Source organism: Hydra vulgaris, chromosome 02 (assembly GCF_038396675.1).
Source record: "Hydra vulgaris chromosome 02, alternate assembly HydraT2T_AEP".
Lineage (NCBI taxonomy): Eukaryota > Metazoa > Cnidaria > Hydrozoa > Anthoathecata > Hydridae > Hydra > Hydra vulgaris.
In genome coordinates, this window is record NC_088921.1 from 15,705,861 (window position 1) to 15,717,922 (window position 12,062).

At 29.1% G+C, this 12,062-nt stretch overlaps 1 protein-coding gene across 1 annotated transcript; it reads left to right on the top strand.

The window, feature by feature from the left end:
• Nucleotides 1-208: 208 nt before the first annotated feature.
• On the top strand, nt 209-643 carry LOC136075886 (uncharacterized). Its single transcript, XM_065789327.1, has one exon. The coding sequence runs from the start codon at nt 209-211 to the stop codon at nt 641-643; it is 435 nt and encodes a 144-aa protein (XP_065645399.1).
• Nucleotides 644-12,062: the final 11,419 nt, after the last annotated feature.

Below are 12,062 nucleotides of genomic sequence, written 5' to 3' on the forward strand. Positions count from 1 at the left end.
GTATTAAATTCGGTGTAAATCAATCGACAATTGGCCGTCAGTTAAAAAAAAATGAATACTAAATATAGAAAACTTGACTCCAAAATACACTATACAACAACAAATAAAGGCAAAGAAAAGAAGCAGGAAACTAGTTAACCAACTCTTTAACACAAAATCGCTTCTAGTCATCGATGACGAAAAATACTTTTGTTTTGCAGGGGACAACATGCCTGGAAATTCTGGATACTACACAAACAACAAAAAGACATGCCCAGAAAGTGTTCGTTTTATAGGAAAAGAGAAATTTCCAAAAAAATTATTAATGTGGATAGCCATATCTGACCGTGGTATGTCCGAGCCATTGTTTCGCACTTCCAAGGCTGTAGCGATTAATTCATCAATCTATATTAATGAATGTTTAGAAAAACGACTTCTTCCATTTATTCACAAGTATCATGGAGACTTTAACTATTTATTTTGGCCAGATTTAGCAAGTTTTCATTATTCTAAAGATTCTCTAAATTGGATGGACCAATATGTCTATTACGTTGATAAAGAATCCAATCCCCCAAATGTGCCTCAAGCACGACCGATTGAAAATTTTTGGGGACATTTGGCACAGAAGGTTTACGAGGGAGATTGGCAAGCTTCAACAGAGTAAGTTTTGATTGATCGCATTAAACTAAAACTACAAGAAATTTATTTAAACTTTTTACAGTCGCATATGAAAGGCGTCAGAGCAAAATTGAGATCAATTACAGATGGTGGTGTTTTTTCATATAAAAAATAATATATTTTTATTAAAAGATAAATGCTTTATTTAAAAAAAATATAATAGTAGTTTGTTTTTTTATTTATAACTAAGTTATTGACGTTTTTATTTTGTCCGATAACTTCCGCATCACCCGTTAAATTAGTTTTTTCTATGGAAATATTTGGAAGTTTTAGGGGTAAAGTTTCAGATTTGGAGGATTTAGAAAAAAGAATATATTTGCTTTTAGTTTTATTTAGAGATAGTTTGTTGGCTTTCAACCATTCATTGAGGTTGTCAAGCTCACGATTCATAGTGATAAAGATTGACTCTATGTTTGAGAGGGTATAAAAAACCTGAGTGTCGTCAGCAAAAAGATTGAAATTTAGTACACTAGAAGATAAGTAAATATCGTTTATATAGAAAATAAATAATAAAGGCCCTAGAATAGATCCCTGTGGAACTCCGCAAGAAATGTTTTCTAGTTTAGTACAGGTTTTGTCATAAAATACACATTGTTTGCGATTATTAAGATAGGAAAAAAACCATTTATAACTATTATTTTTGACACCATAATATCTAAGTTTGTAAAGAAGAATAGTATGGTTCACAGTATCGAAGGCCTTTGAGAGGTCAATAAAAACCCCAAGAGTATATTGGTTGTTTTCAAATCCGTTTAAAATTTCTCTAACTAATTTAATTACTGCATGTTCTGTCGAATGCCCTTTGCTAAATCCGTACTGATTATTATTAAGCAATTTATGTTTTATAAAATAATTGTATATAGCCTATTATGCATTATTCTCTCTAGAATTTTAGAAAAACATGGAAGTATTGAGATATGTCTATAATTAGATAATTTAGAAATATCCGTCTTTAAAAATTGGAACTACTCTTGCTAGTTTTAAGAGGTCAGGAAAAATACCATTATTAAATGAAAGATTAAAAATAGTTAGTAAGGGGTTTTCAATAATATCAAAAACTTCTTTAACAACCCTTGGGCTTATGTCATCAAGGCCTGAGCTTTTGTTTGGTTTTAACATATTAAAAGCAAACCGAAGTTCATCAGGAGATACTTCAAGCTCATCTATCACACAGTCCTCTTCTTTAATATATGATTTAAAATTTTTATTTCCGCGAGTTATTTTATTTGCTAGGTTTTGACCGACATTTATAAAAAAATTATTAAAACTCTCTGCAATAACTTTTCGCTCATTAATTACTGTTCTTTCATCTTCAATGTATATATTTTTTGGTAAAGTGTTACCATGACCTTGTTTATTTTTCCTATCACTTCCTTTATTATATCCCAAGTTTTTTTGTTATTACCAATATTATTTTGTAGTGATTTTGAGAAATAATTTTTTTTAGCTTTCTTTTTCAGGTTTTCAAACAGGTTTTTGTAAATTTTATATTTTTTTTCGTTTTGATAAGTTTTATTTTTTAAGAATTTTTCATATAGTCTTTGAAGATTTAATAAGCCCTTTTGTAATCCAGGGACTTTGCAGATTTTTAAGCTTAGTTTTTATTTCCTTCATCGGAAACGCTTTGTTGTAAGCATTAATGAACTCATTGTAAAAAAAAATCATAAGCTATATTAGCATCTTTGCAATTATTGAGTTGTTTCCGGTTTACTTTGAGTAAATAATTTCTAAACGCCTCAATATTAATTTCATTAATCTGCATTTTTACTTCCCTTTGTACTTTGTTTTTCTTTCCTTTTTTAAAAAAATCCGAAATGAAAAAGATTGGAAAGTGGTCGCTTATATCGCTTTTTATGATTCCGCTTTGAATGTTGCATGTTGTAAAGTTGTTAGTAAAAATATTATCAATGAGAGATTCGGTTTGAAGAGTTACGCGAGTAGATTTGTTAATTAAGGGAATAATGTTGTACTGAAAAAGAGTGTTTGAGAATTTTATATCGCTATCAGTTTTAACATTAAGAAGATTTAGGTTATAGTCTCCCGTGATGTAAATTTGTTTGTGTTTTACTTTTTTTAAGTAGCATTTTAAGTGTTTTAAAAAAGATTTCTTATTTCCTCATGGCGGTCTATACAAAGCAGTTATTAAAATGTTTTTTTTATTATTGTGGTTTAATAATTCGATAGTTAGAAATTCAAAGCCCGCGTTTTGAATACTTGAAATTTCTATTTTCTGAAAATGGATTGAGTCATGAACAAAAATGCATACACCACCACCAATGCCACCACCTCGAGTTTGGTGGATTGCCTTATAACCTGGAATTTGAAAATTATTATTTTTATTTCTGCACCATGTTTCTATGAAGCATATTACCGTAAACTCAGAGTTTATATTTTTGAGCATTGATTTAAAACTTTTAAAGTTTTTGTTCATACTACGAATGTTTAAAGTTAGAGTTGAAAATAACATTTGTGACGCATTCATGAGGTTATACTTCCTCAATATCAAAATAGTTAGAGTTGATTATGGCGTCCTCAAAAAAGTTTACATCTGGATCATTATCATTATTCAAAAGAAGTGTGTTTTGTTTATTAAAAATTTCTAAAAGATTTGTTACGTTTGATTTGTTAACCATTTTCATTATTATAATATTTAAAATTAAGAATGATTAGATTTCTAGCTATATCATTTTGAATTATTATAAACATTTTTTAAAATAATAAGTTTGTCATACCTGACGATTACATTTTCTCCATTTAATTTTCTTACTTTGGCTTCAGAAAATAACTTCCTTCGTATTCTTGCTGTCTCTTGAGAGAAATCTTCATTCACGTAAATATTCAGACCTTTGAGTTTTCTTGTTTCTTTTAGAATGTTTGATTTATCTTTAAACCTTAACAACTTCAATATAATGGTTCGGGATCGGGCTTCTTTTCTAAATCCAACTCGATGCGCTCTTTCAATTTCGACTCCTTTTACTCCTATATTTACACATGATAAATTCTGAACCTTTTGTTCAGTTTAATCCCAAGTTTCATTGATATTTTCAGGAATTCCGTCTATCCTTAAGTTATTACTTAAGTTATTATTGTTGGTGAAGGAGGGGAGTAAAAATCTCGATTTTGTAATAAACAGTACGTACGTACGAAGAGGGGAGAGTCGTTAAAAGCATTTCAGTGCGTACAAGGGGGAAGGAGGGGTCATAAATCAGTGATTTACTGCGTGCGTACTTTAAGGATGGCCCCTTACTTATTAGTATTCGCTCAATGAACATTTATACCGAATTGAAACCTTTATATCAATCTTTTGATGCTACCATTTTAAACTAATAAAAACCCTTAAACTGTAAAAAAATAAAATTTTAATAACTTAATGACATTACGATATATTATTATTTATTCAAAACTTATTTGATAATTTCTGTAAGCAATATAATTATAATCGATAAAAAATGTAAAATACATATTTGATGAAAATGCGACAATAATCAATTTAAAATGGCAGTAAATTTCTTAAATACAGCTTGTAAAAAACTTTATTTATAAAAGTAATTTGTTCACCACATGACCAAAATTTCATTTAAAAATTGATTTATTGGTAGACAATCAGTTTCAAACTAATAAAAATTGTCTAATGAAACATGTAATGGAATATAAAAAACAACGATAGTTGGAAAAAATCAAACTATTATTTCCACAGCAACCAACAATGTTGTTCAGTGTGTGATGCATGTCCTATTTAAAGTAAAAATATTTATGCAGTTGTGCGAAAAAATACTCTAGAAGACACTCATAGTGTTTCCAAGTTAAATATCTGAATAAGTTTTTGGAATGTTTACTTTTTATCACTTGCAAGATGCCAATTATGAAATAGGAGGCTAGAACAGAGGATAAATAAACAATTGTTAAGTTTTAGAAGGTTAAAGTCCAAGCCCGGTTTGAAAAAATATTATAACTTGAAATTGACCCATCGAAAGAAAAAAACATAACAAAGCGTTTGTTTTTATTCAGAAATACAATATCTCAGCTGCTAAAATGAGCATAAATGTTTTGTAGATGTAGATTTTGTGTAAACGCTTGATGCTATTACACAACATTAGGTGACTTTTATATTAAGTCGTCAAAACGTAGAAAGTTCAGCTAAAAACCTATTTTGCTAAATGGAGACTTACCATGGCATCCTCCGGCTCAAACACTTCATAAGATTTAAATTATGGCTATGAAGCCATTAATTACTTTAATGGAAAGCATACCTAATAGGTATATTTTCAAATGTGCTTTAAAATGCTACCAATAGAGCTTATAGTTTGTTTTATAAAAACTTTCGATCCAACCAACCAATCCGTTGACCAAAAAAGTTCTGAATTTAAAAAAAAATTAGAACTTTTTCTTTATCTTTTATGCACATCTCATCTTTTTATTTGCACATTTAGAAAACGATTCATAATAATAAAAAAAGTCTATCCTCTAGTGTCATTGAATTATTGCAGGAGCATGCTATAGAACACTATATGTATATATGCACTAAATGCACTATATGCTATAGAACACTATATGTATATATGCACAACAAACAAAAATTAAATAATATTCTTGTTGTTAGTTTAAATGCTTGTTAACACAATTTTTTTTAAGGGTACAAAACGTGAATTTTTTAAAAAATAATCAAAACTCATTGTTCACCAGAGAGACTGCCAGCTTTTATGTTTTTGCACTTAAATAAAACCTTTTTTATTCATGAGTACTTGTATTATAACAATAATTTTTTTTTTTTAAATATGAACAAATTTTTAAAAGTCATAAATGGGACAAAAGGATTAGTACAAGGGGGGCTTAAAATCCAATAAGTATGTTAGTTGCAACTTACAAAAAAAAAAAAAATTTTTATCAAGAGTATTAGTTTTATAAAAATAAAAGAACTCTGTAGTTAGTTTTAATGGAAGAAGAGTTAAATTTATCATTAACGTTGACATACTGTTTTAGAGCTGGAAGATGAATTATATATTTTTTGTTGGATTATGTACAATATTTTAAACATTATAAATTTTTGTTATCGTTTTATATTTTTTTAAATTATTTGACTTTTATTTGAAAAAAAAAGTTTGTAGCAAACATCTAAAATGTTAAATGGGGTTAAGTCCCCCTCCATTTAAACTTCGCCATATTTGAGAACCTTGACATTTCTTTTAACTTTAAAAACACTATTTTGTTTCTATACAAAACAAATACTATTAAACAAGGTTTTTTTTGCAACGTGTACTTAGTATACTTAAATGGGCCTATGTCCCCTCGTATTGACCCTTTAACTCCATTAATGACACTTAGCAGTTTGTTGTAACATATCAGATGTAACATATCAGATGTAACATATCAAATGTAACATGTCAGCATGAATATAAGATATACCACATAATATATCAGCATGTATATAAATATACTATATAATATATCAGCATGTATATTAAAAATTTGAAGCCGTGGAGTAGTGGTAAGAGTTTCGGATTCAGAACTAGAGGTCCGTGGTTCAGTGCCAACTCTGGCCATATACTCAATATTGATGCTCTTTGGAGCACCTAAATAACTGAAAAATATATATTATTTGGTATTTATCTAGTTTATAAACATTCGTCTGTATTTTATTTACTCTTTTCTGGGTGATGTTGCTTTGCTCCATTAAATCTGTTAAAAACAGTAATAAAATATTTATTGGTTATATATTTAACGGCAGATTATTGAAGCAGGGCCAACGACACCTAGGGAGGGGGGAAGGTATGGTACGAGGAGGGCACGTGCTTTTTCCTCGCTCTTTTTCATGATTATTTTGTATGTGGGTGTTTTTAAAAAACTTGCCGAGACATTGACGATTTTTTTCGAAATAATGTAGTGTGTTATCCCTACCCATTTTGAATCTTTTAAATTCTTGAATACACTTTATTAGTTAAAAATTATAAAACTTTTGCAACTTATATAAAATTTACTCTAACCGCTGAATATAAAATATACTTTTTCCGCTGGTTACGCCAAAAAAATGTTTAAAGTTAATTACAGCGCGTTTCAAACCATTTAAATATTAAACCACGTGACGCGTTTCAAACCATTTAAATATTTTCTGTTTAAAACGCTCAAGATGAGTTACAACGATGAGACGAGAAAAAAGTTGTTTCACAATAATTTGTGAAAATAATGAGACAGAATAGAAAATTAATATAAACACAAAATAATGAGTGGATTTTTTAGAATATTTATAATTTTAAAAGGGTTTTGTATAACCATCATTTACATACATTTATTAATCAAGAATATTGACGGAAAGTTTACATATTTTTATTAATAAATGTAGCACTTATTTTGTAATAACCCTAATAATTAACCCTTTTCCTTATTGTATCACAACTTAGTTTACATTATTTATAATGTATTAACTAAACCCCGCCCTAAAATCTTCTTCATTATTAAAACCATCGACTTCCGCAGAATCCACTTATTATATTTATAGATGTTCTAACAATAATAATAACAATAATAATAATCATAATAGTAATAATAATAATAACAATAATAACAATAATAATAATAACAATAATAACAATAATAATTATAATAATAATAAAAAGTAGTGTTTATACAAGTGAAGAAACGATGAAAATCAGAAAAACTCAAACTAGAGGTGGAGTCTGAAATTGGTGAGGTAATTAGAACTTTCAAGTTAACAAATTTGTTTGGATAACCAAATAACAAGTGAGTGATTCCGAAAATAACAATTGAAAAATAATGCACTAACTATCAAAACCTTTATTTTCAATAAAACACTTGTAATGAATCTGATTGTTGCTTTAAATCCATCCCTAACATTTTTTGTAACAATCAGATGGTTAACTAAACAAATATGCTGTCACAGTTATCAATATAAACTTAACATCACAACGTAAAAAAAGTATAAAAATATTGATGCTAGTATTGGTACTTTTATTTTTCTTTAATTTTGTTTAGGTGCCCCAAAAAGTTCTTACGGTCTTATCACAGAGCACCGCGGATGAGTATTTAATTGGTAGATCACACCTCCTTCCAAACTGATGTCGCTAAACTTGCCTAGTGGTGAGATTTGAACAACGGATCCTTTGTGCGCTGATATATTTATGATATTATTTCTATCCACTCAATTAATATGCATGACGATGCAATTAATATGCATCGCTCTTATAATATTCCTATCTACGTAAAATACATCACGGAAACGCTCAGAAAAGATCAAAAAAACGTAACCCAGAAACAATTAAAAAATCAAAATTAAAAAGAAGGCAACTTTGTTTTAAGATCACAAAATGACGTTACGATTTGTAAACAGAATGACTATAGAGATTTCATTATCATATCTAACATAATTTTTTTTAAATATGGTAATATGGTAAAAGTTATTTATTACCATGCAAAAGAAAAAGACAGGCTAGATACTGTTCGCGGTTACAATATCTCATAGTCAATATCTATAACCTTATAAAGCATATTTATATATAAAGCAAACAGGAGTCCGTTGTATAAATTTACATTTTATTCTTGGTTTTAATTTTTTGTTTGTTTTATATATGTTTATACATTTCATATATTTTGTATATATTTATACGTTTTAACTAAACTTTAGTAATATTAGATTTTTAGTTATGCGACAGATAATTACAATGTGTGACATTCTTTTTAATTTAAATTTTTCTACTAGCGAGGTTCGTCCATTTTTTCCAAAATTGAGTTTTTTACAACATTTGTGTTTCTTATTGAAAAAGATACAAATCTAACAAGGTTAGTATGAATAAAAAATTGCAACTATGGTCTAGTAATTTAAGTACTGCAGCCATGGTTAAAGTTCTGACTTTAAAACTGGAGGTGTGCGGTTCGAAGCCGACTCTGGCAATATGTATTACAGTAGAATCTCTCTAATTCGAATTTTGAGGGGAAAATAAAAGTTCCAATTAGAGAGATTTTCTAATTATAGAAAGTTAATTTTTCTTAAACGCATTTCACGGTGACTTAGCATTTAATCGAATTATGGAGGTTTTCGAATTAAGGAGATTCGAATTACGGAGATGGTACTGTATTTGTAAAAAAGGAGGCGTGAACTTCCTGGTTAAATGCTTATCCACGGTGCTCTGAGTCATGACCGTTAGGACTTCTTGGAGTATCGAAATTATTCTTAATTAATAAAAAAGTAATTATTAAAAAATATATATTTCTTGATAATCTGTTTTATTTAATTTTTCTCATAACATGTAAAATCTGACTTGATCCTTTGAAAAAGTTCCTTTGAAAATATTCCTTTGAAAAAAATTTCAATTTAGTGTTTACAATATTTCTACTCAGTAATGGTGTATTTCATCCAGTATATATAGAAAAAGTATTTCCTGAGACTTTCCAAAAACTGTTTCTCAGGAAATATTTTTTCTAGCTAATGGATTTAAAGTTGTTTTTTTTTCTGATTTTAATATTATAATTCTGAAATAAAATGTAAAACCACAAAAGTAATTCACACTCTGATAAAATTCTTTTAGTTTATATCTAAAATCTTAATTATTATTGATGATTTTTTTTGTTTTTTGTTTTTTTGATAAAACAAGTAATTGCTTTTTATTATAAGCATATGAAATAAATAAAACCGGTTTGGTTATGTTGATATAAAAAGCGTATTAATCTAGAAATCGACTTTCTGCAGAACTATCCTTGTTGAAGGAATTCAAATGAAGGCCAGGATCGCTAGTATAGCTATGGAATTCCACATTGCTCTGCTGATGTCGGATAACTTCTAAAACCTGATCAATAGAAAATGTCCCTTTTCATCAAAAAATTGAAACACTCGAGTGAGATGAAATAAAAACTTCATATCATCTCTCCAGCCTGATGTTTCGAGAATTACTTCCATTCCATCAAACTGTATTTTTAGTTGTTTGTACTCCTTCAATAGTTAAGATACAAATGGATATTCGATGTTCGGCGATTGTGTTTTACTTCCAAGTTCTTCATCCATCACCAAACGGAGGGTTCTATCTATTACATGGTGTTGACAACTGATAAACTGAGGTTTGTTGATGGGTTTTTCTGTGAACATTCGTTGCAATATTACAACAACACCATTCTTTTTTCCGGTGTCAACGCTGGTGGTATCTGCAACAATCATCTGTATTGGATTCCATAGGTGAAATTTATCGAGGACTTTAGAAATTTCTTTAGCAATAGTTTTTTCCCTGACATCTACCAGGCCCAGGACATCCAATTCGATTTCTCTTCTTTCATTTTTAAAGACGACGAAATATGTTGATACTCTTGTGTAGGTCACCAAGTTGACTGCGATTTTGCTTTTATGATGTTTTCTGCTTGGTGTCTCTTTTTCTTCTTCTTCTTCTTCTTCTTCTTCTTCTTCTTCTTCTTCTTCTTCTTCTTCTTCTTCTTCTTCTTCTTCTTCTTCTTCTTCTTCTTCTTCTTCTTCTTCTTCTTCTTCTTCTTCTTCTTCTTCTTCTTCTTCTTCTTCTTCTTCTTCTTCTTCTTCTTCTTCTTCTTCTTCTTCTTCTTCTTCTTCTTCTTCTTCTTCTTCTTCTTCTTCTTCTTCTTCTTCTTCTTCTTCTTCTTCTTTCTTCTTCTTCTTCTTCTTCTTCTTCTTCTTCTTCTTCTTCTTCTTCTTCTTCTTCTTCTTCTTCTTCTTCTTCTTCTTCTCCTTCTTCTTCTTCTTCTTCTTCTTCTTCTTCTTCTTCTTCTTCGTAGCTTCCCCGCTTGACACATTCATCATAACATCTCAGTATTTTATCAAGCTTTGCTCGTATAACTTGATCAGATACATGAGGAAAATCCAGTTTATTCATCCACAATTTGGTGACTTCCTTGGAAATTTCCGCCATTTGCTCCTTTCTTCCTTTGATTTTTGGTCCAAGGAAATAGTAGCGTCCGATAGTTTGCTTTTGGAGAGGCATTTTGCTTTTTTCTTCCAGTGAATATTCTTCTAAAGGGACCATTGTTCTTCTTTTATGAGAGTCTTCAAATTTTACCAGATTATTGGTCCAGATTGTTTTCCAAAATTTTCTAAAGTTCTAAACACTTCTAATCTATACAAGTTTTAAATGATTTTCAGCCACACGTATAAGCAGATGCAGTAACAAGATTAAATAAATGAAGATTCGTAATTTTAATTGCGGGGTCCTTTTTTTACACCCAAGAGGAATTGAACATGTTTTCAATGCTTTCTAACAAAAGTTCATCAATTTATGACACAGGAAATTTTTTTTTAAAAAGTCAAAAAGTCATAACCCTAGGGGACATACGGTCTCTTGGTTCTCGGCTGACGATATGTCTGTATTAAAAAAACTAGAAACTACCAATAAAATCAAATATTTAAGATTGAAACATTTGCGCGGCTTTTCGGAGCGAAAATTAAGAAGCTTAACTTTGGAACTTAAATGTCTTATAAAATTGATTATTTAAATATTCATAATATGGTTAATACATGTACTGTAGTTATGGTTAATACATGTGCTGTAGATTACTGTAAAACTGGATATAAAAAAAGAGTTAGTTTATCAATCAAAAGTTAAACCTCCAGTAAAAATTCAGTTTTTTGTGATAGACATTTTAAAGAAAAACATTTAAAAATTGGCAAAAGAGTAACATTAGGACTTAAATCTTGTTCCATTTATTTATTGCTTAACTAAAAAAAAACTATCATCAGTATATACAACTACATCGAAAGGTAGATAGCCACCGTCTGTCCGTTATCCATAAAAAAAAATCAGGATGAATCCAGCATGTTTATAGAAAAAGATAAAACTCACTGTTTAAATGATTTAAATAATTTTAACCTTGAAGGGTATCAGCTCAAATTATATAATGACAAATAGATATTTAAGTTTGAAATTAATCAACACTTTGGTATTTTTTTGGTATTAGAAGTTTCAGAAACAATTGTAGTTGATGAAATTATGGATGTTTCATTGTTCTCTAAATTTTCTTATGTTCTAATGCCTTGACATTAGAAAATAAGATAATTTAGAATTAATTGATGTAGATACTGGTGAAATATTTTTGAAGTTACTTTGTAATGTAAATGATAAAGACTAATTACTTCAGTCAAATTTAAAAAATGGTTTCAAGTTATCACTTCATTCTGGAGATAATAAACAAAGTGTACCACTTGCTCTTGCAATATTTGATCCTACAAATTCTGCAGCTATTAAAAGTTATTTTTCAGATAGGACTGATTCCTCAAGCTTTTTAAAGTTGATATGTAAATGGCAGACAATAAGTAACAGTAAGCAAAAATACAACAGCAGTTTTTGTATTAGAAATGCAGCTGTTTTGGTGACAGGAAACTTTTATTTTTGAGGAATTTAGTTGAACGGATTGAAGATTAACAATCATTTCAAGTTTCAAACTCT

Excerpts from the sequence above, each read along its gene's own strand:
- LOC136075886 (XM_065789327.1), top strand. The coding sequence starts at position 209 with ATGCCTGGAAATTCTGGATACTACACAAACAACAAAAAGACATGCCCA.